This window comes from Chrysemys picta, chromosome 7, assembly GCF_011386835.1.
Source record: "Chrysemys picta bellii isolate R12L10 chromosome 7, ASM1138683v2, whole genome shotgun sequence".
In the NCBI taxonomy this organism is placed as follows: Eukaryota; Metazoa; Chordata; order Testudines; family Emydidae; genus Chrysemys; species Chrysemys picta.
This window is the reverse complement of record NC_088797.1, coordinates 88,381,659-88,406,868: the sequence shown is the minus strand read 5'-3', so window position 1 is coordinate 88,406,868 and position 25,210 is coordinate 88,381,659. Positions and strand designations below refer to the sequence as shown.

At 41.7% G+C, this 25,210-nt stretch overlaps 1 protein-coding gene across 1 annotated transcript; it reads right to left on the bottom strand.

Annotated features, from left to right (window-relative positions):
* Positions 1-1,587: 1,587 nt before the first annotated feature.
* Positions 1,588-25,210, bottom strand: PPA1 (inorganic pyrophosphatase 1). The gene is made up of 11 exons (XM_005281855.5): positions 24,615-25,210; positions 21,062-21,126; positions 14,801-14,854; positions 13,544-13,663; positions 12,024-12,110; positions 11,521-11,647; positions 10,344-10,471; positions 8,620-8,705; positions 6,409-6,478; positions 5,060-5,099; positions 1,588-1,957 (listed from the first exon to the last, which is right to left on the bottom strand). The coding sequence occupies exons 1-11, from the start codon at positions 24,676-24,678 to the stop codon at positions 1,926-1,928; spliced, it is 873 nt and encodes a 290-aa protein (XP_005281912.1). The 5' UTR covers positions 24,679-25,210; the 3' UTR covers positions 1,588-1,925.

Below are 25,210 nucleotides of genomic sequence, written 5' to 3'. Positions count from 1 at the left end.
TCAAAGTTAAGGAGGCAATAAACTAGTCATTGAGCTGAGCTACTTGAATAAACCAAAGAGAATCTCTCTGCAGTTGCAGAAGCTCCTGCCATCAAACATTGATTTAGTACTTCAAACTCTGGTTCCAAGTACTTAGCCACCAGTTCAGAGGTTTGACTTTTTAAAAAAAGTTTAGCCACAAAAATGTATTACTAAGTATCTATACATATTTTAATAGTTTAAACCAGTGGTCTCAAACTCCCGGCCCGCAGGCCATCTGCGGCTCACAAGCCTCCCCAATGTGGCCTGTGGGGCACCAGCAGTTTTGGGGCCGGGTCTCTTCTGTGGTCCCACCTGCCACCCCAGGGCACTCCCCCCTCAGGAGCCCAGGCAGTACATCTGCCTGCTCACTCCAGTGACTGCTGGCCCCTCCCTGCAGCCCAGGGGCAGGCCAATGGGATGCTGTTGGGGCGGTGCCTGGGAGCAGAAGCTTGTGGAGGCCCCCTGGCCCACCCTGCCTTGCAGCCCCACGTAAGTGGCACCCTCCACCCCCTCTCTACACACCCCCTCCCAGTCTGCACCCCAGCCCCAGCCCCCAAACTCCATCCCAAAGCCTGCATCCCAGAGCCCCTCCCCCACCCAAGCTCCCTCCTAGAGCCCAACCTCTCACCCCTTCTGCACCCAAACTCCCTCCCAGAGTCTGCACCCCAATCCCCTATGCAGACCTCCTACCCCACCCATACGTCTGATGAAGTGGGTATTCACCCACGAAAGCTTATGCTCCAATACGTCTGTTAATCTATAAGGTGCCACAGGACTCTGTTGCTTTTTACAGATCCAGACTAACAAGACTACCCCTCTGATACTCCCCCACCCAAACTCCGTCCCAGAGCCTTAGGCAGGTGGGGGGGCGGAGTTTTTGGGGGGTGGGTTCTGGGCAGCATGAATGACATTGGCTCACTGGTAGGATTTGAGGACTGGCACTGGCCCTAAGGTAAATTGAGTTTGAGACCCCTGGTTTAAACCTTAACATAGGTTGTCAGTTTCAGAATTTTAAATAGGTTTATTTAAAAACAAACAAACCTCTATTTAAATAAAAGAGTATCAAAATGTATTTAAATCAAGTTAGATTTGTTTTTTAAATCAGTTTGTATCCACCCCGGTATGAAGTAAATAGAATTTTCTGCTAACTGTTCAGTTTTAGTAATATTAAATTACTTGCAACAACAGCACTTAGAGTTGTTTAAATTTGTGTAAGTTAATATACTCAAGCAAAGGTTTCTGTGCTTTAAGGTCTAGCTGATGCACAGGAGTAAGTGGTTTGTAATTAAAAACTGCCATGGCAGTTGAGTACTGCTAACCTGAGTGCCTAGGTATTTGCATTTTTCAAGCAGAGACACCACATTTGTACAATCACTGAAATTAAGAGTCAGGTCCCTCCTCCACAGAATCTTTGTGCTGTGAAGCACAAGATGAACATATGCAATCTTTGTCTCTTGATAGAAGAAATTTGTTTTTAAAGGCTTATTTGATTCAGCAGACTAGCTTTGTGTTTAGACAGAATACTGGGAGAGGAGAGGAGGAGGAGACAGGAATCCACAGAATGAATTTCAGCAAAATAATTTTTATTTCGTACTAACAGACAGTGAACACCCATCAAGTATTCTGTACACAATTGAGTTGAACAACTACTGTCATGATGTATAAAGATACATATTAAGACACGTGAAGCTGCTCTTTTACAAAATGATTGCTTTTAGTCTCCACATGTCTTTGGTACATCTTGAACATGACATCATTGGTAGATATGCAATTCTGTTATAATAAGTTACCTATGATAAGACCATTTTTTCCTGTGGAACTGTAAGCTAGTATTTCTCGTTCCTCCCCACCCCCCGCTTAGGGCTTTCTGGTAGGAGAAATGTAGGCATTTCAACCTTTAGGTCTTAATTTTTCTGGTCATAGAACCACTTGTCCACTGTAGTCAGAAAAAGGGGGGGGGGGAAATAAGAGAAAAAAAGGTTTAAATTCAGTTATCATTGTACATTTAGAGTTATCATTGTACATTTAGTTCAAATTCTCCAGGACCCCACAGACCATTAATATTTCTACAGAAGAGTTTGTGGACCCAGTGTTATCTGCCTGAGGCTATTAGGAGTTACTTACCAACCAATTCTTTCAAACTTTACTAAATTTCCTCAACCCTGGACTGTCAAATGTGATTTTGAAACTGCTTCTGCTCCCACTGCAGTCAGTGGAAGCTTTGCTATTAACTAGAATGAGAGCAAGACTCTTTTTGGCATTTTATCAGTATTGCTAAGTAGAGAAGCAATTAGAACAGTAACAATACAGCCTTAAAATTAACTAAGCCACCCTGATGTTTGCGGTCACTGTACTTTAATGTTTTTACACAATAGTGCAGATCAAGCATTCTGCACAAGCTCTAGGGCAGTACTAAATACTTAAAAATTCCAGAAGAGTTCCTGACTAGCTGTGATAAATGAAAAGGCGGGAGGGGGTCAGAGAGGAGGTAGCAGCTCCCTTTGATGGACACCCAGCCAACCAGCTAGCTGTAAAATCCCTCTTGGTAGCTGTTCTCTACTTGCTTTACCTGTAAAGGGTTAAAAAGTCCCCCAGGTAAAGAAAAAAAGTGGGCACTTGACCAAAAGAGCCAATAGAAAGGCTAGAACTTTTTTAAATTGGGAAAGAAACTTAAATTAAACACCCAAAACAGCTTTCTTGGGGGTTACCTTAAAGGTTATAAGCAAACAAAAGCATCTGGGTTAGCACAGAGAAGTTCACAAGCCTTAAAAAAAAAATAAACAGAAATAAACCTAATTGCGTCTTCCAAAACATTTCTAATTTACTTACATATTTGGGTTGTTAAAAGTAGTTCTAGATATGATCTGATGATTTTTATATCTGGTTCAAACTTTACACAGTATTCCTGCAGCCCTGTCTCTTCAGCCCAGAGAGACCAACAGACAAAGGGAAAGTTTCTTTCCCAATTTTAAAAAGTTCTAGCCTTCCCATTGGCTCTTTTGGTCAGGTGCCCACTTTTTTTCTTTAATGGGGGACTTTTTAACCCTTTACAGGTAAAGCAAGTAAAGAACAGCCACCAAGATGAATTTCACAGCTAGCTGGCTGGCTGTCCATCAAAGGGAGCTACCCCCACTTCATTTATCACACTAGTACTCTCTCCAAACTAAGGGCTTAGCTACACTTGCAAGTTAGAGCGCTTTAAATCAGCCCCAGGCACTCTAACTCCTGAGGTGTCCACAGGCAAAGCACTTAGAGCTCCTGGACTCTGCAGCTGGAGCACTCCTGGTAATCCACCTCCACAAGAAGCATAAAGCTTGCTGCACCCTGGGTGAAACGCCCCGGGTGTCAGTGTGGAGGACATGTTGCATTACTGCGCTGTGATTGGCCTCCGGAAACATCCCATAATCCCCTGAAGTCAGGTGGCCACTTTGGTCATTGTTTAGAACTCGGCTGCAGACATGCAAGTATCCCCTTTCAAAGCTCCGTTTCTGACAGCCGGCATGCTTATCTGCTCCAGGACACAAAGCAAACCATTACTGTGGAATGCTGCTGCGGCTTTTGTGCATCGGGGTGGGGAGGGAGGGGGGTCTGCTGCCATCTGAACTTACAAGACAGCATGCTGACACTCTCCGCCCCCCACATACACACAATACACTCCGTCACACTCCACACACACACCCCATTTGAAAAAGCACACTGCAGCCAGTTGCACGCTGGGATAGCTACCAGAATGCACTGTGGCGTTGCAAGAGCTGCTAATGCCACGCCACTGCTCTTGCAGCTGACAGTGTAAACACACAGCAGTGTTTTCCCTGCTGCTGTCTCTGAAGGCTGGTTTTAACTCCCAGCGCTCTACATCTGCAAGTGTAGCCAAGCCGTTTGTTAACAAGAAAGTTTAATCTGTGTTTCCCCCTTCTTAAGCAAACTTCATACTTGTTACTTTAGAACTTAATTACTACACTAGACCTTCCTTGGCAACAAGGCAGCCATTTTTATTACCCACTGATTAGACAATGGTGCAAAAAGGGCTCTTAGATTTCAATGAATCCTGAGCCATGGAGTTGGGAGCATTACCCCAAAAAAGTTTTTTGTGGAGACTGATCCCTTTATGGGGTGATGGGGCTTCAAGATGGCAGCTCATTTCAGGCATTTCTCTTTATTACATAGTTATGATCCCACAACTCCTGAAGTAAGGCAATCTGTGAAAAGGTTTTAGTAACAGACTTACTCTAGGACTGCATTGGTGCTAGCAGCCTCAAGATTCTAAGATTACAGACATGTTATAGCATCATATATAGAAAAAAAAAAAAAGGATGGATGACCAAAGAATGCTTATAGTTGTGACAGCTGCTTCAGTACTGGCATCAATCAGTGAACCCATTTAATGTTACTAGGAATATCCAATTACAAGTTTAAAAATGCTTTTGCCTCATTGAATATGCTTGTATCTTTAATGAACCAGTCACACAGTAACAAATGCTTTAGAAACTGACAAGAGAGAGTATTGCTGTTCTGGCAACTTGTCTGGTTTTTGTTACTTCTGGCTCCTGGGGGTGTGAAATCAAGCCTCTTTTTTCAGCTCACTTATACATCGCACTATTAATGAATATATGTTACACGACTACTGTAAAATCTTCCCCTTTCACTTTTTTTTTTTTTTTTGCATAAAGTAGAGAGGTGTGCGTTCTGCTGCATTCACTATGCTTTCAGTCCTCTGGAGTGCTTTTCCTAAAGCTCAAGAAACCTACTAATCTCAGTATTCCTTCCTCTCTTCTTGTTAAAGCTATTCAAACAGCAGTTGCTGCAGCATCTTCACATGTACAAAATTAGGAGTTAACACAGTGGAAAAGTTGTTCAGACATTTTTAAACAGTGTTACTTACAAAATCTAGAGTTCTAAATAAAGCTTTTAGTTTATTTCCAATGCTTTTAAAAAAATGTTATCATACTTAAAAATTGACTGCAAATATTTTCCTATAGAATATCTCTTAACACTTCTTAAAGTCACTTTGGAATGAGATGTAGGTTTTAAGGCTTACCTTCAGGTGGTATTGTATTGGCAGTTCCACAAGGTGGTACCTGATAAGTAAGAAGTGCATTAATGGCTTATGATTATGGAATCTATTAAGATCTGGAGACTGCTGTGCTTCTGGGTGTTCACAAAGCCCTCTCTTTACTAAACTAGATTTAAAATCCAGACTATATGAATATGGAGAGATTCATACCACCAATATTGGAGAACTATGGGTGATGAAGAACACAGCTATATATTGTCAGTATTCTGTAAATCAGCACAGCTTCTAGATAATATGGAAGTAATCAAGCCAGCTATTTTTTGGTGGCATTCTGCACTAGACGTATCTACCCCTACAAAGGCAAGGAGATAATAGGCTATTGTCTTTCTGCAGCCATAGCTATTTTATGTCCCAATACTGGATTCCAAAAAAAACCAAGAGCAAAGGACATTTAGAATTAGTTTTGGATTCAAGGTTTAATATTTCCCAAGGAGTATTTGCTTTCCTAGTGATAAGACGGAAAAGTATTGTGGCTGGTGACAATTCCAGTCCACAACCTAATGAAGTGTTCTAGCCTCAGAATTTTACCAGGTAGTTCTGACACAGCTATAACATGACACTTTTAGAAACCAGAGTAAGTTAAACAGGTTTATTTCTTCATCTATTTATAACTGGCCTCTGCTTCTGATCAGAATTATTTTAACATCGAAAGGATTTTTTCCATGACCTATCCATTCACAATTTTTTGCATCACTTCTATTAGAAATTGCCAAATATTGTGGTACTCCAGACTTACAGGTATAGCCAAATATTCTGAAGTACTTGAATTCCTCACCTATTTAGAAGTTTTGATTAATGCAGTACACATTAGATGTCAGACAATGCATTTGACAGGAAATATTCTCAAGGAATCAGTCCTTTGGGAGTCATTCCGTTGCAAATATCATGCATTCTGATGGCAAAGGATAGCCTATACTTTAAAAACTGAAGCTCATGTTATGTCTTAGGTATTAATTTTCAAAAAGTTCTTTATACATTTTAACTTCAAGTCATTTACATGAGTTGATACAAAAAAAAGTACTTTGCTCCAGGTAGAACAATGTTTCAAGAGAGATTCCATCCCCAGATGAGTCGGGCAAGTAGAAACACTGAAAAAGGTGTTTGAGTTTCTGTACACCCATGCACCTCTGCTTACTAAAAAGTTCATGCTTAGTTTGGCCATCCAGAGTGATTTTAGCCAGTACAACAAGCTGCTCCTACAGGGAAAAAGTGTTTTTTTAGTGTACTGCCTAAACTCCTTTGGTCTTTTCTTTATAATCACAGACACCAGGTGTTATTAAAAAATAAAGATACCCAAATCTATTTGTACTTACTGCTTCCACAGTAGCTTTAGCAGATTCTTGACTAATACAAAAGGAGCTGTCTGACACAGTTGTATTTGCACTAGAAGAGAAAGGTGAATTGTGAGAGCGAAGTTCTTTCCCCAAAAGTATTAGACAACAGCATTAAAGGTGTTAAGGTTGCCCATTTAAAAAAAAAAAAAAAAAAAAAAACAGGCTGAAGGCTCAGTTTTTGAACAAGCTACAGAGTAAGTTGCTAACACTAGAGTAACATAAGAACGGCCTTACTGGGTCAGACTGAAGGTCCATCTAGCCCAGTATCCTGTCTTCCGACAGTGGCCAGTGCCAGGTGCCCCAGAGGGAATGAACAAAACAGGTAATCATCAAGTGATCCATCCCCTGTCGCTCATTCCCAGCTTCTGGCAAACAGAAGCTAAGGACACCATTCCTGCCCATCTTGGCTAATAGCCATTGATAGACTTATCCTCCATTAATTTATCTAGTTCTTTTTTGAACCCTGTTATGGTCTTGGCCTTCACAACATCCTCTGGCAAGGAGTTCCACAGGCTGACTGCGCTGTGTGAAGAAATACTTCCTTTTATTTGTTTTAAACCTGCTGCCTATTAATTTCATTTGGCGACCTCTAGTTCTTGTGTTAGGAGTAGTAATATACAACACTTCCTTATCTACTTTCTCTACACCAGTCATGATTTTATAAACCTTAATCATCTCTCCTCTTAGGTGTCTCTTTTCCAAGCTGAAAAGTCTCAGTCTTATTAATCTCTCCTCATGCAGAAGCCGTTCCATACCCCTAATCATTTTTGTTGCTCTTTTCTGAACCTTTTCCAATTCCAATGAATCTTTTTTGAGATGGGCGATCACATCTGCACACAGTATTCAAGAAGTGGGCATACGATGGATTTATATAGAGGCAATATGATATTTTCTGTCCTATTATCTCTCTCTTTCTTAATTATTCCCAGCATTCTGTTCGCTTGTTTGACTGCCACTGCACATTGAGTGGATGTTTTCAGAGAACTATCCACTATGGCTCCAAGATCTTTTTCTTGAGTGGTCACAGCTAATTTAGACCCCAGCATTTTATATGTATAGTTTATTGGATTATGCTTTCCAATGTGCATTACTTTTAATGTTGATAAATGCAATTTCATCTGGCATTTTGTTGCCCGGTCACCCAGTTTTGAGAGATCCTTTTGTAGCTCTTTGCAGTCTGCCTGGATCTTAACTATCTTTAGTAATTTTGTATCATCTGCAAATTTTGCCACCTCACTGTTTACCCCTTTTTCCAGATCATTTATGAATATGTTGAATAGGACTGGTCCCAGAACAGACCCCTGGGGGACACCACTATTTACCTCTCTCCATTCTGAAAACTGGCCATTTATACCTACCCTTTGTTTCCTATCTTTTAACCAGTTACCAGTCCATGAGAGCACTTCCCTCTTATTCTGTGGCAGCTTACTTTGCATAAGAGCCTTTGGTGAGGGACTCATAGACTTTAAGGTCAGAAGGGACCTTTATGATCATCTAGTCTGACCTCCCGCATGATGCAGGCCACAAAAGCTGACCCACCCCCTTTCCCTTAACTCAGCTGTTGAAGTCCCCAAATCCTGTGATTTAAGGACTTCAAGTCACAGAGAATCCTCCAGCTAGCGACTCCCGCCCCATGCTTGTCAAAGGCTCTCTGAAAATCTAAGTACACTATATCCACTGGATCCCCTTGGTCCACATGCTTGTTGACCCCCTCAAAGAATTCTAATAGATTGGTGAGGCATGATTTCCCTTTACTAAAACCATGTTGCCTCTTCCTCCACAAATTATGTTCATCTATATCAGTGGTCTCCAAAGTGGGGTGCACACAAGAGGATCCTTGGGGGTGCGCGGCGGGAAGAGCAGGTTTTTTTTTTTTTTTGCTTCGGCAGTTTGGGTGGGAGTCTGAGGGGTTTTTTTTTGGCTTCGGCGCAGCAGGGGGTGTGTGCTCAAAAATTTTTTACTGATGGGGTCCGCGATCAAAAAAGACCACTGATCTATGTCTGACAATACTGTTCTTGATTATAGTTTCAACCAGTCTGCCCGGTACTGAAGTCAGGCTTACAGGCCTGTAATTCCCGGGATCACCTCTGGAGCCCTTTTTAAACCCCTAATAAAGACTTCTTCTGTTTACTCCCATTTGCTGAGAATTTTTAATAAAAAAAGCAGTGTAACAGAGGAGTTGTAACCTACCAATTGATTTCTCCTCCATCTGTTTTTTTAAATACTAGAGCTGTCCAGTGTTCATGAGTGCTTTTGATGATGTTAATTGCAAAGTCCTAAAATTAAAAAAAAATAAATTCCATATTACTGGCAAATACTCTAATGATCCCCCATTCTGTCATTTAGATAGGAACCGGCAGAGCCTAATGTTTACAGTAGATATTTTAGGAGAGCAAATTTTCTTGCTATAAACAACTAAGTATCTCTACTATTATTTTGCCCTCTGTCACGATTAGTATTATAGTAACAGCTTGAGCTGCTAAGTAAGATTAGGGCCCCTTTGTGCTGGGTACTGTACGGATTCCTAGTAAGACACAGTGCTTGCCCCAAACACCTTCACAGACAAAATGGGGGATTATAAAATTTCTATTTTAAGAAGGAATTAAGATGCTGAAGGCCACATCGTAGGTGTATGGCACACAGAGGAACTGAACTCTGATCTCAGTCCAGTACCTTTACCATAAGACCAATTTCCCCTCTCACTAACAGAGCGTCTATGTTAGTGAAAGAGGTTGATGTTCGCTAACATTGTTGGCTTAACCTGACCTAACCTCTATCCTCCAACCCTAGTTTAAGCAAACTCTTAGATGTTGCCGTACTTTGTATCTAAGAGGATGGGTGGGACAGGAAAAAATAACTATAGCTATGTAGAGGAGCCGGGACATTGGTCAGTTTTTGGAAACATTTACTGAATATTTAAAGGAAGGGGACATTTCCAAATAATTTTTAGGCAAAAATTGTTTTAACATTTTTTCTTTTACACAAACATTTAAATTCAAAATATTGTATTTTTTAGACTCATGTGTAGCCTGACACACAAGAATCCTTTTCTAGCATATGATCCAGAAAGTGAAACTAGTAATGCAATGGTTATAGTCAAAGACAAGTGAAATGCTTAGTGAATATGGTTAAAAGATTATTTTTTAAAATTCTTGTTTCGCTAGTTAGAAATAATTGGAAAGAGGGATACTATCAAAACAAAACCCTTACACCCTGAGGAAATCGGTAAGAATTTTGGAATATATGTACGACCATACAGTAACTTAGAAGAGGTAAGTCAGCTCCTTGGCTATAGCAAATTAGGACAACACGTCTGAAGGAGAAAGGTATGTACACAAGCTCACCACCCAGTCTTCATGGGCTACCTGTGTGCTTCTGTCACCTGCTAGGGGGCTCTAACAGGCCAAGACTAAGGTGGGGGAGGGAGGAAAAGGAAAAGATCAGTGAGATAGAGGGAAGCCCCAGTCATGCCCCTTTTGTTCTGGCTAAGCTCTACATGCCAATAGAAAGGCATGGGAGTTACTGTGCTGGTTGTATGCCAGAAGGTCCAGTGTTCTGGAGTGATCCTCCTGTAGAGGGATACACCTATTTTGTGTGTGGTTTCCAACAGCTGGGGGTGTTCAACAGGTGCATTGCACCTTAGGATGTAAGGTTTCTGCGAGCAAGCAAAATGAAGATGGGGTTGGAGAGAGCTAGAAGAGATATAAATCAGTGATTTCTATTACTGTAGATAAAATAAAGCTTAGTCAAGTGGCTTAGGTTTTCAAGTGAAACTTCAGTTTTGCAGTCACACTAGCATTTAAGTATGCAATATGTGCCTCACTCTTAATGTACAGACTATTGTTCCTCAACTGTAATGTGCTTTTTGGACAATCAGATTGGTTCTACAGATAATGAAGAAGCGGTTACATTACCCGGTCTTTAAATTCTCCATTAAATGCAAACTGGTTTTCTGGCTTCCCATCCGGTACCTTGTACCTTCTAAACCAATCCACTGTAGCTTCTAGGTATCCAGGTTTCATCTTTCTGACATCATCAATATCTAACAGGAGGGGGGGAAAAAAACTCTTCTTTATCATGCAAATAGGTGCAGTCTTAAACTAGTCTATGCAATACGTATAATATTCTTTTGTCCAGACCACCTTTGAGTCTGGCACTACTGAGGAAAGTAAGCATTATGATTGTTGGCTACAGTACAAGACCTGAAACATCTCCTAGACAGTGTATGCCTAGCTCTCATGAGAAGTCATTTGTTAGGGACAAGTTTGGCTATGCTGCTATAAGTCAATTTAAGATAGAGTGGATTTTAGATATCTGAGAAGAACAAGATTTACCTCCCTGCCCAAGTTTATGCTAAAAAGCCAAGAAACAAGTTCATTTGAGAGGGCAAGAAGTCAGATTTGAGGATGGTTGATCCTCACAGTATATCCACCTGTCAAAAGCATAGAAGAGTTATTTTTCCAAAGATAGTTTATTGATAACCTTTAATAGGTCAGATTAGCCCAAGTTATTTTACTGGAATCTTTTCTGATTTTCAGGGGAGAAGGGGCAGAAGGAATTCTGACCTTTAGTCAGGAGAAACTTGAGTGGAGAACTTAGATGTGTTTTGTCAGATACCTCATGCTCACTTAGCTGCATGGACCCAATCAAGCCAGCTGTTACTCAGAGGTGCAAATTGTGCCAGCAAAATCTTATAAGTGCTGTGTATGCAATTCACCCTCAGCAGAGTTTCCACTCTCACCTTCCCTCAGGGTTTTGGCTGCACAAGGGTAACCAGCTCCCACTGGAAGCTTCCAAGCGACCTCTACCAGCAGAGGTGATAAAGTACTGTGCTGATCCAGTGCACCCTTCTGCTGCCTAGGCCAGCGCCACTTCTAGGAATATGTAGATCCCTTGGCACAGGAAGCAGGATAGGAGTGAGAAAGGGGGTTGTGTTCACCTTGCTTTGCCAAGGCCCTATGCAGACGCTGGCTAAAATCTAGCTCTATGGATTTTAAATGCAGATTTTTCTAGTATGAAGGAACATTCTGTTCAAAACCGCCAGTTGGGTAAGTAAAAAGCCAAAACAATGCCTTCCTCCTTGCTACTTACTGTTATAGTTGGCTGCTTCAGGGTCTTCAATATTGATTGCTATTACTTTCCAGTCTGTCTCCCCCTCATCAATCAGTGCCAGTGTGCCCAGAACTTTCACTTTAATTACTTCTCCTCTTGAGCACACCTAATTACATAAAATGTATTAATTATCTCTACCAATGTGCTATGAGATGTGCAACATAAGACAAATTACAATTCAGTAAAAAGTTAACATTCAAAACAAGTTCAGTAAGAGGATCAATACAAAAGACTGAATGGCTGGAAACTAATGTAAATCACACCACTGGGTAGCCATTAACTTGAACTTTTGCCTGAATAACTTGAATTTGGGGAATTAAAATTCATTACATTTCAGCACCAGAAGTCTCCGTGGCAGCATTAAGAGAAGCCAAGTTCTTAATAAAAGACCCAGAAGTAGAAGTTAAGTAGTCTCTGGAGTCAGTTAATTTAACAGATTACAGTTCTAAGAAATAAACATCCTTTGTAAGATAGCACATTACCTTGCTTCCAATTTCACACACATCAATTGGATCATTATCTCCATAGTAGCCAGTATTTTCATCTTTATGTCCTGGATGTTCCCATGTCTACGTATGAGAAAGAGATTTTTAAACTTTTAAAAAGAGGAGAATCCCGGAGATTCAAAGTTTACATGAATGGATGGCTCTGAGTTTTTCATGCAGGCAGCAGTTTTCTAGTGAAGAAGCTTAATTAAGATGGGATGTTTCTCCATTGGGTTTCAGTGGGAAGAAAGTCCGTTCTGATTGCTGGTTAGGAAGTTTTCACTTTTTACATTTGTTTACACTTTATCAATTTTAAGATAGCCTGTTTACTTTGTCCATGGATCTGGGATTTCTAGATCAGGATAAGTTGCAAGCTCACTTCCTCTGACTATTTTTTTCCAACTACTTCTCGTTATCAGAACTGACCTGACTTCCTCCTAGGTCAGAGGGGAGGATACAGAAGGTTAGCAGGATAATTAAGAGACAAGTAAGATCAGTGTTAAGATAGTCCTTTTAAAATAAGGAATTTGTAACGGCATTATTTACATCTTTATGCTTGCAGGCAGGCAGCCAAATTTGTCCACCCATTTCTTTGAAGATGGAAAATTTGTTTGAATTTAAGGGCAGTGTGTGGACAAAGTTCAGAGAAGGGTATGGAAGAGATCCATTCTGTACAGGTTGCCATACAATGTGTTTTGTTAGCTACAACATTAACTAAAAACCTAGTTTATTTATACTAAATAGAAAGCCTATTTCTAGAAAAGGCCGGGACTGTTCAAATTACAAATGTGAAGCCCAGTAGAATGCAAGTATTAATAATGCATCTTGTCTAAGGTGATTTTAGTATAATTAGCCATAGGATCCTAAAGCATTTTCAAGTAATGTACACATTAATGACTCTCTTCATGATTTTTCATTGTCTGTACACAACTGAGTGTAGGATCTCCTGACAGGCTGCTTTTAAGAAGAATTTGTCTGGCAACTGAAATCCAAGTCAGACCATTAGATGAAGCAGCAGGGGTCTGACACTTACACATGGGCACAGAATCACTCCCATCAGAGAGTACTTACCAAATGTCTAAAACATTCATTCTTATGTAGCAACATTCTTCAGTTAAGAGTATCGACCTACTACTAATTTCTGAAGACTGCTGTTCAACTGAATTGATAGGTGGTAGGGGTCCTTGTAGCTTAACTGACATTTTATTACTGGTATAAAGCCAGTTTTATTCTACGTTGGTATTTTGCTGCAAGTTTATATTTTTGTTAGCTTGTTTACAACATGATTTGCATACTTACCTTCCTCTTGAGATTCTGTCAGTGTCACTACTGACTAATATTTCCCCTCATTAGCATTTGCTATTTCAGTTTCAGTCTGAATAGATTAAGCAAATCTTGTTTTCTTAGCATACTAGCATTCACATTTTTTTAAAATACATAAATATGTTCAGGATTGTGTTTGTGTGGCTAGTATCTAGTTTCCACTGCAAGAAAAAGATATATGTACAATACAATACCTGTGGGATAGCACCGTAATTCCAGATATAGCCCTTGTGAGGAAATACATTAGCAACATAACGCAGCTTTCCTTTCTTCACATCTTGTTTAATTGGGTTTAGAGGATCCTTTGTTGCAATCTGAAACAGACAAATGTAGTTACCTGCATGTATTTTACCTAACTAAAACAATGACCATTTAGTTACCCTGATCCCAAATGTTCAAAATTAGAAATCTGAATCTAATCTGAAAACCTGACTGCTTATGTAAGGGTGCTGAGAACCCATCAATTCCCTTCAAAGCCAACAAAAGCTGTTGGATTCAGTACCTTTGAAAGTTTGGTCACACAGGCAAATGCCAAAATATGCCTAGAGGCTTTTTTTTCCTCTTTTTCATAGAAAGTCTTGGCCTGGGTTCGCCAGTAAAAATAAATACTATAGACATCATGGGTAAATTTTGCCTCTGGAAGAGTTGCTTAAAATGATATCCAAACCAGTCCTATTTGGAATGAGACCCTTACTTGGAGATTAAGATACATTACAGATTGTAGCTATTAGGATACAGGCTCTCCCTCAGTGATCCAACTAGTCAGGGGCCAGAGATAAAGGGAAGGCTACTCCCAAGGGAGGTATTCAGATAAGCTGGAATGTGGAAGCCCTCCAAAATATACGATTCCTCCTAATACCCAAACCCATACTTCTCAAATTATGGTTATATAGCCTGCAGCCATTCCAGTACCCAAGAAGTATGGACCAAACTAATCCCTTTCCTGGAGAAAGTCTCTTCCGCTAGGCATCTGGGGCATCAAGCAAGAGTCTTAAAGCTCCACCAACACCTGGGTCTTGGACTGAAGGCTGCACCTCACACAGGAGTGATCCTGGCCAACTATTACAATGTTACTAGTTCATTTAGCAGTTAATGACAGTAGAACTTTGATTTAAGTTTTATGAAAACTGGTCATACTCTGCAATTTCTTTTTATACAGCCAAGTGTGCTTTGCAACTGTTCTACCTAAACTGAGACATCAACACTGGTCAGAGCTTTAAGTTTTATGATATTTTGCTTACTTCAGTATTAATACATAATAAAGCTAGTTACCAAAGTTTTACATTTAGATCTGTTAACTTGGCTTTCTTCTGCTTGTTCTAGAACAATGTGTTGTACTACATTAGACTACTTTTTTTCTTTCAAAAAAGCCACACAGAATTCAGCAGTGCCAGAGATTTAAGAACTAGAAGCAGCCAGACCTCCAGTTATGGATTTTATCTTCCACTTACCTCCATCTTTGCATTTGTCCATCGAGGTACTTCCACAATCATGTTGAACACATTCTGAAATGAGCAAGAAGCAGATCAGCAAAATCTCTCTGAAATGAGAAGTACATCCCCATATTCTAAAGGAAGCACAAACTAATCAAAAGCAGCAAGTTTTTTAAAGTTCTAACACATTTTGCTGTGTCCAACAAGTGAGAATTTTGTTATATCTTGATAACTGACTGAGCAGCAGGATTTTAAGTGTCAACAGTAAAGTGTTCAACATTCAGACTAAAGTTCCTCCTCCGTGCAAGCCCAGCATTAAGGGTACGTTATATTTTGACAGTAGGTATTTTTACACTATTGGTGTAACAGGCATCTTTTCAGCAACATAACCCATGACACTAGTATACCAGTTTAAAATCGTTTTTTATTAAACATATAGCAAGAAGTATCTCACGTGAGTTTCTAGTGAGAAACAAAATGGAGACCAAAGAAAGCATAAGCAGATCCATGACACTAAAAGGTTTCATTTTTCATTTGCAGGATGAATATAATCGAGGCAGTTCTAAGAAAAAATGCTTCTGATGGGCCATCTTTATAGTGGAAGGGACAATGGTCAGAACATCTCAGAGATCGCTGGTTGTTTTTTTTAGTCAGGGTGGAGTTTGTATTACTGCAATACAGAATGCCTATCTATAGCTCAGGCACATTTAATGGAGTACGTGCAAGGAGTGTCAGGAATACAGTAGAACCTCAGAGTTATGAGCATCTCAGGAATGGATGTTGTTCGTAACACTGAACAAAACGTTATGCTTGTTCTTTCAAAAGTTGGCTTAATATAGCTTTGAAACTTTCTATTATGCAGAAAAAAATTCTGCTTTAACCACCTTAATTTAAATGAAACAAGCACAGAAACAGTTTCCTTACCTTGTCAAAAAAATTTTTTTAAACTTTTCCTTAAAAAATAGTTCAACACAGTACTGTACTGTATTTGCTTTTTGCGGGGAGGGGAGGAGGGGGGTCTCTTGCTGCCTGATTACATACTTCTGGTTCCAAATGAGGTGTGTGGTTGACCAGTCAGTTTGTAACTCTGAGGTTCTACTGTATAGAACAGTCTCTTGTAGTACTGAGACTATGGGTGGGACTTGGCAAGAAACTTCCACCAAGAAGAGAATTAGACCAACAGAGTACTTTTTCTGAAAGTCCCATAGTAGTCATTTCTTCCTCCAGAGGTCAGAGCTTTTGTATCTAAAAAAAAAAAAAAGGCCTCCTCCACAAATAAGATTGGCTTGTTTTTTTCCCCCCTCAAAGTGCTGAGCACCTGCAGCTCCTGGCTCCATATCAACCATTGGTTTATCTAATCCTCAGGTTAAGCAGCATTAGTGTTTCAGAACAGTTATATCAGAGATGCTAAATCCCTTGCACCTGCATTTCACCATAGTTGGATGACTGATGGTTTGCAGTCAATGTTACATGTTCTCCAGTTTCAGTTTACTACACCTACTCTTTCAATATTAGGGGCTCTTTTCTCTGGGTTCAGAGCTCCAGTAGTGTTTGTGCATTGCTCTATTAAGGAGGGAGAGAGAAAGATCCATTAGTGTGGAAAATGCAGTGGATCAGAACAGAGTAGGGAAGGTGTGATTGTTCAATCAGTGCTTAAGTGTATGGAAATAAACAACTTTTGAAGGGTGGGAGAGGAGGTTGAAGGGTATTAGCTAAATTCAAGAAAAGGCAACTTCTCGAAACTTGTGTATATGTAGAAGCTAGTTCATATTTGGGAAATTAAGTGGATGAGTTTGACATGGTTTAGAAGGCATGATTAATACATTAAGATAGTGAATTCACATTTGAATATTAGGCCCATGTACAGATAGGTTTAGCACATCTCAAATCTTAGACTGAAAAACACTTTACAATCCTCTCAAGATCTTAAAAATACCAGGATTAAGAGCTAGAGACAGTGTAATGTAACCTTTTGCCCTAAGCTGGACTCCCTAACAAAGCAGCTACCAAACCAGCAGAGTAACCAGGAAAGTTCCCTGAGATAGCCCTGCAATACAAAGAAAAGTAACACAGTCAACACTGCATTGTGTAGTTGTGTACAACATTAATCACACTTGTTTCTCTCCAGTGACTTTTTGTACGCACACTCCCAGACACTGATGTAGTGTGCTGCTTGCTTATCAATCTGAGATTGGCAGTTAGTGGGTAATACTCCAAATCCTGAAGCTGATAGGCACTGCTCCATAGACACCCATCCCGCTGCTCCAATTTTTGTTTTTAACTAGTTCAAGAAAGATTGGGGAGAATGAGAGTATAACTTTCATTGTATTTTATTAGTCTAAGTTACATTCCAGAAATGTGTTTTTGGAAGTTGCTTTTTCACAAGTTGATGGGCAAGCCGACTGCTCTCCAACACATTTGGCATATGGTTCTTTGTGAGTGGCCTTAACTTGAAAGTGTCTTCTCCCTACAACCCAGCTAAATGCTGCCCCTTAACACCCTCCCCAAGTTATACATAAACTTACACACCACAAAGGTCTTGAAAGTATCTTGGTTCTGCTCATACGAGGTCTTGCACACTCTACTGGAAACTTAAAAGTTTTTGTTTCAACCCATCTTCCCTTTATATCAATAACTCCCCGGTCAATAGATGGAATACTTCCAAAATGTTTGTCTGTATCTACTTTATTGGTATAATTCTGATAAGTCAGAAAAGATATTTTTAACAGGAAGGTTTACTGTAAAAAGCAAGCGCTAGCTAGCGGACCATGCACCTGCCTGATCTTCTGGGCTCTTGCCTCTTCTCTTACCACCCTCAGAATGCGGTTATACTAACCCACTCCCCGCAAATGCGCACTACTTCCTCAAACCATATGTCAGAGGAAATTTTCATGGAGAGGAAGCCCATAGGCAGAACACAACAATCTAAGGAGAGGTTGGGCAGCTTTCACTCGCTGTAGTCACACACAGTTTTCCAGCTTCCCTTTACTAAACTTGAGGTTTTGATGTGCATATGCGGTGGTCCACTGAAATAGCAGAGAACTGCCTTTCCTAGACTGAGGAAGGAGGAATGCAGAGGGTGCCAAAGACTGGTGCATAGACTGAGCTTTTTATTTTAGCGTGTGCAACATCTTAACAGATTCATAGATTCTAGGACTGGAAGGGACCTCGAGAGGTCATCGAGTCCAGTCCCCTGCCCGCATGGCAGGACCAAATACTGTCTAGACCATCCCTGATAGACATTTATCTAACCTACTCCTAAATATCTCCAGAGATGGAGATTCCACAACCTCCCTAGGCAATTTATTCCAGTGTTTAACCACCCTGACAGGAACTTTTTCTTAATGTCCAACCTAGACCTCCCTTGCTGCTGTTTAAACCCATTGCTTCTTGTTCTATCCTTAGAGGCTAAAGGTGAACAAGTTTCTCCCTCCTCCTTATGACACCCTTTTAAATACCTGAAAACTGCTATCATGTCCCCTCTCAGTCTTCTCTTTTCCAAACTAAACAAACCCAATTCTTTCAGCCTTCCTTCATAGGTCATGTTCTCAAGACCTTTAATCATTCTTGTTGCTCTTCTCTGGACCCTTTCCAATTTCTCCACATCTTTTTTAAAATGCGGTGCCCAGAACTGGACACAATACTCCAGCTGAGGCCTAACCAGAGCAGAGTAGAGCGGAAGAATGACTTCTCGCGTCTTGCTCACAACACACCTGTTAATACATCCCAGAATCATGTTTGCTTTTTTTGCAACAGCATCACACTGTTGACTCATATTTAGCTTGTGGTCCACTATAACCCCTAGATCCCTTTCTGCCGTACTCCTTCCTAGACAGTCTCTTCCCATTCTGTATGTGTGAAACTGATTTTTCCTTCCTAAGTGGAGCACTTTGCATTTGTCTTTGTTAAACTTCATCCTGTTTAACTCAGACCATTTCTCCAATTTGTCCAGATCATTTTGAATTATGACCCTGTCCTCCAAAGCAGTTGCAATCCCTCCCAGTTTGGTAACATCCGCAAACTTAATAAGCGTACTTTCTATGCCAATATCTAAGTCGTTGATGAAGATATTGAACAGAGCCGGTCCCAGAACAGACCCCTGCGGTACCCCACTCGTTATGCCTTTCCAGCAGGATTGGGAACCATTAATAACAACTCTGAGTACGGTTATCCAGCCAGTTATGCACCCACCTTATAGTAGCCCCATCTAAATTGTATTTGCCTAGTTTATCGATAAGAATATCATGCGAGACCGTATCAAATGCCTTACTAAAGTCTAGGTATACCACATCCACAGCTTCACATTTATCCACAAGGCTCGTTATCCTATCAAAGAAAGCTATCAGATTGGTTTGACATGATTTGTTCTTCACAAATCCATGCTGGCTGTTCCCTATCACCTTACCACCTTCCAAGTGTTTGCGGATGATTTCCTTAATTACTTGCTCCATTATCTTCCCTGGCACAGAAGTTAAACTAACTGGTCTGTAGTTTCCTAGGTTGTTTTTATTTCCCTTTTTATACATGGGCACTATATTTGCCCTTTTCCAGTCTTCTGGAATCTCTCCCGTCTCCCATGATTTTCCAAAGATAATAGCTAGAGGCTCAGATACCTCCTCTATTAGCTCCTTGAGTATTCTAGGATGCATTTCATCAGGCCCTGGTGACTTGCAGGCATCTAACTTTTCTAAGTGATTTAGATAATTCATCTATTTTTTAAAACTATACATTTTAATACTAATAGCAAGTGGAAATGAAAATAGTATATGACCCAGCCAGCTCTCTACAAAAAGTAGTTAAGGCAGCACAGACAACCCTACTCCCATCTATAGGTCCTCTTTGTAAGACTGACCTCCACAAATTACTTTGCATAATAGGAGATTAGAAATAGTACCTGAGGGGGGAGGAGGAATGAGTTTAAAAAAAGAGGGAAGGGGAAAGAGACATCCCTGTGACACAGATTTGTATTTGAAGCCAACATCTTGATCAAGTATTGACATTGCATAACTTGATGCCATTTCACAATTTGTCAGAAATCATTTTGAAATGCGGAGTCCAGAAATACCTTCAACTCTGCTACAGAGTTTGACCCATATTCAGCACTCTCATGGATGTCAGTGGAAGTACCACAGCAGCTCAAGGGGCTTGAGAGACTTTAAAAAAAGGTCAGTTCTCCAGATGTAATTGACGAGAGTCTTACGCTACTCCGATCACCACAGCACAAGCTTTGCCAATTCTGAACTAGAACAACGTTTGGACAAAATTACCAGAAGAGGTACAAAAAAACCCTTATTTCGGGGGTGGGGGTGGGGAGGGGAAATACAATGAAAAATTCCTTCCACACAACAAATCATTCCCAAGGTCCTGAGCTGCCATTCAAAAAAGTTAAGGGTGGGGTGTGCAGAAAAAGTGCAGTTGGGCCAGACCTTGAGAGCAAGTTGGAGCCACCATTTTAAGTTGCAGGAGCTGCCAACAACCCTAAGGACTTGTTACGGCACCCATGGATCATAGAGAATGCAGGGATTCCTCAGCCACACTCCTCTCAGAGCAGGATAGTTTTATAGGAGCTACTGCAATGGTTCTGTGCAACCTGATGATTTGACCATACACTGGGAGGTTACTTTAGTAGCTGGTTAAACTGGAATTATGACAGATCTTCATTGGGAAAGTGACACAAAGCAGCCCTAATACTGCTATGAATTTAGCCCCAAAACTAAGCAGCGCTTCAGAACGATACAATGAAGACATACAACAATTTCAGTGGAGCTTTACATAAGGATTCTGCTCACAGGTTGCTGTTCACAGTATTAGGGCCTAAGCCATCAATTTTCAAATTCTTCTGCATTAGCATTCTTAGAAAAGTATACATTTTTTGTAGCTCCCATCCATGAAGCCAACCATTTCCAGTTAATAAGACTAGTAACAATATTATTTCACATGTCTAAGTTAATAAAGTTGCCTCAGTGGCTTGGCACCAGAAGTTATTTACTAGTTCCAAGGTACATTTTACAACTAAGTTTGTACTGAATTTCCCTTATCACCAGAGAAAAGAAGAGCATGATGTAAGATTCCACCTAACCCAGTTTGCTCAGTCAGAGAGATTGCAGTTGCACTGTTTGGCCAGAGGCCAACTACCGTCATAGTTTATGTTGCATAGTTATTTACCACACAGATGCACTGAAAGGAGAAACCAATACTATCTGGAGGGAATAGATTTCTAATAAGTAAGTTCTCATAGTGGGTAGCTAAGAACCTGCTTAATATAGCCATATACATTACCTTGCCAGCAACTGGATATATTGGAATATCATGGAATGGTGAAATGTATTCTCCTTTATCATTTTCTGAAAGAACAACATATTAAGCTAGTAAATAAAGATGAATTAGCACCAATGAAAACAATTTAATAAAAAACTACTACGGCTATAAAGTTGGCTTTATTCAAATGCCTAGCTTAGAAGATGTTGACTGTGTCCTGAAATAGTAACGGTGAAGCTAGTGTCAGAGATGTAGTGTTACTATGGGCAGGTCTACACTCTGAGATTGATCCACTGGCAGTCGATTTAGCAGGTCTAGTGAAGACCCACCAAATCAACAGCAGATCGCTCTCCAGTTGACCCCCGTACTCTACCCCCAATGAGAAAAGTAAGGTACGTCAACAGGAGAGTCTCTCCCGTCGGCCCCTGTGGTATAGGCCCCGCGGTAACTCGACCTAAGGTACGTCGCAACTCACGTAGCTGGAGTTGCGTAGCGTAGGTCGACTTATTGCAGTAGTGTAGACACAGCCTTAGTTACAGTTCCATTACTGCAACAGAGGTCTTATAAAACTCCCCATGTTTCCTCCAGAAATACAGCACAAGAGAAGATTTATTAAAAAACAGCCATCACTAGTTTGCAGAGCTCACCTTAATATTTGCACAAATAATATTTTAAAGGATTTTTCTTTTTAAATAGAGGGTTGTGACTACATGAAGGAAGTAACAAGACATACCTTCTCCAAGTAAGGCATGATTATGCTGCTGTGTCTATCTCCCTAATCTCAGCGCAGTTTAAAAGAACCAACGGATAGAAACATTCTATTTCAAACTCTAAGGAGGAGTTGATATCACAGGTGTATAATACCCTCAAGTAGTTAGACAAAGATACCTGGACTAATGGAAGTAGAACGTGGCACATTAGAGAATCTGTGGGGGAAATGGCACGGGACAACCTCAAATGACACCTATGGAGGTGACTGTATCTGTCACAAGATTATATAAATATCGATAATTGTCAAACACTGGCTGGAAGAAGGGCAGCAAATAACATCCAGATCTTATAGGAAGTGGTCTAGATTCACTTTAAGACCACCACAAGGTTTATTTAGCCTGCAGATGTAATTTGTCTTGGAACTGTATCCTAAAAGCTCCCCTAATAACTACATACAGAAGCCTTTTTAATAAGCAAGACCTGTACTCTCCCTCCTCCCCCCAAGTGCTATAGGTCACCCAGCAAGTCAAAGTGGTTTCAATATATATGGCACATGCAAAGGGCCTTTCCACAGCATATTTTAGGATTAATTGTTGAAGGCTACTAGCTAGTTAAGATTGGCTAACCTCATGCATGAGGTTACAATTATCATACATTTCCACCCCCTTCTAGCACTGCTGCACCAATTTTCCGGGGGGCAGGGGCATAAGTCTGAGCTGTTTTCTGCCCCAGCTAGCAGATAACTGGACAGAGTATGAGTGGGAATGAAGCCAGAATCCTATGCTCAGCAAGCCCAGCACTCTTTCAGGATCTTTGCAAGACTATCCTGCCCAGGACTGCTTGTAACCAATTTAAATCTCAGTCAGAGTGCTCAGAGAAAGTGGCTATTATCTTTGATGTACGATAAACTGAAACAAAATGGTTCGCAAAACTACAAAAATAAAGTAGTAGTGTAGACCAGGACTGGAAAGTTCACTCTACGCTGTGTAGACATTCTGCTCTCTCACACACTCTGGTACAGTTCATATTTAAAATTGCAGCTGGTATTTAAAGCCACGACAGCAAGAGTGCTGCTGTTACAGCTGCGTAGAACAGAACTTTGAGGGATCTGAGAATTAACAATTTCAGTTTGTAGGTTGTCTGGTATTTTCTACAGACCTACTACTTATTCCAGCATAAATGAGTTATTTTGCTAGTTGCCCTCAAGATTAAGAGAGTCACCAGGTTGTTGTTTGGTTCCCTCTCAATAGAGCAAGACTTTTGAAATCTGATCATTCCCATGCAGACAATGTGAAACAGACAGCTATTTCTACTGTTGACTGAGCAATACTCATTTTAACTCCCCACCCCATTTTCTCTCATGCTCCTATTGCATGAGTCGGAAAGTATGGAAGGGTTCTTTTATTCATACCGGTGTATTGCAAATTAGTATCACCCAGAGATTTTGTAGTGTAATGGACAGAGTATTTGCTTTTTCTCTATGGAATAAATTTCAAATCCTAGCAGGTCAATATTAGATATTAACTCTTCCTACTAAACAATACAGTACTAGATTATCACTTTCCTAGAAAGATTGTGTTGGATACAAAATGTTTCATAATCTCAGTTAAGACAGCCATTAAGAGATTAGTCACTTAAATGGCTAAATTAGAGAAGCCGGCTAGGATTCTTAGCTATTATCTCCCTTCAGAAAATTGAGTTGGGAACATTGTACTAAGTCAAGCATTTTCTTCTGGTAAAGTGGAACAGAGCAGGTCTGTTATTTGTGGCCAGTTTTACTCCTAGCCATGGAAAACCACCTACTTAGGAAGCCAAATAGATGATGCAATACTCAGAGAGTCAATTTTGTTCTCACCTTCACCCCCAGCACAAGTTCTTACTTGAGAGCTATCACAAGTTAGGAGTGGGTACAATTGGGAACTACTTCTCTCTGTGTAGTCAGGCAGAAGATTTAGGAGATGTAGGCAGAGAATATTGCATTGCATTAGCAGAGGTGTCAGTTTGACATGTCATGTCAAGACTAAGAGGAAGTAGCCACTTCACTGAGGGAACAACTAGGGCTTCAAAGAAGGATTTTGAAGAGCTGATAGGTGCATGATGAACAATCTCAGGGACCAAGTATCAGAGGGGTAGCCGTGTTAGTCTGAATCTGTAAAAAGCAACAGAGGGTCCTGTGGCACCTTTAAGACTAATCTCAGGGACGTGGACCTACAAGCAACTACAGTTTCCCCCATGATCTTTCTGTTCTCCCATCCATTTAAATGTGGACGATACCTCCCTCCCCCCAGATTTTCACTTTCACTCCTTCTATGTTTAAAAAAAAGTACACGAGGAGAATATTTGCCCCAGGCGAGCTGACTTTGGCAGGACTGCTGCTCAAGACACGTAGCAGCGCTTTCGTTGCTGCCCGGCACGATGGGTGACCCCATTCCCACCAGCCCCTGCACCCGGCCAGTGCCAGGCTGAGCCCTGGGAGCGGGGTGCCGCCTAAGCCAGCGCCCCAGGTTACCACCCTAAGCAGCCCGGCCAGGCTAAAGGTCGCTCCCCCGGGGACAGGTCTGGGTGGAGCAGGAAGCAGAGAAAAGCCAATTACGGGATTAGTTTGCAGCAACAGCAGCAGGCACCTTGGCCAGCCCCACCTGCGCCGCGCTCAGACTTTAACCCGCCAGGCCGGCAGCCGGGCCGGCTAGGGGCGGGGGTGCCAAGGCAGCTCCGCCAGGATATGGTCAGCGGGGCCGTGCCCAGCCCCCCCGGAGGTGAGGGGGCGGCCACGGGCGGGAGGCTGCCCCCAAGCGGGACGCTATGCCGCCTCGCGACCCCCGGGGCGGGATCCCCGCGCGGGGCGGGAGGGCCGTGCACTCACTGAAGAAGAGCCGGTACTCCAGGCTGTTGGGGTTGGCGCGCTCCTCCACGCTGTAGCTGGCCATGGTGCCGCAGGCAGCGAACGAGACGCTGACACACACCACACCACACTAGCCCTTCACCAGGGACGCTCGCGCTGCCGGCCACAGCACTGCGCAGGCGCCAGGCCTCGCCCCCTCTTGCGCCCTGCCCCGCCAGCCCTCAGGAACAGCAGTGCGCAGGCGCATGGCGATGTAGACCTCCGACGGTTTTAGCGCGGAGAACAATGCTGCGCAAACGCATTCCCACGCCTCGCCTACTTCGGCTCCTGGCCCACCATCGGGCGAGTTGTGCGCATGCGTGCTCTTCTCGGCCTCGCTCGAACGGGCTGTCAAGAACACACGTGGCTTTCCCCGCAGTGCCCGTGCCGCTTTCTTTCCCCGGCCGGTGGCGCGGTCACCGGTGCAGGCTGCGTACAGCTGGTAAACCCCTACAGAATACAACCCCTACATCCCCTCCGTTCCTGCACTGGGACCCTCCCGCACCCCTCCACCCCCAGCTGGTGCGGTGAGAGCTCCGCGTCTGTCGCCTTTCATCGCTGTGGGCAGGCCCCGCTCT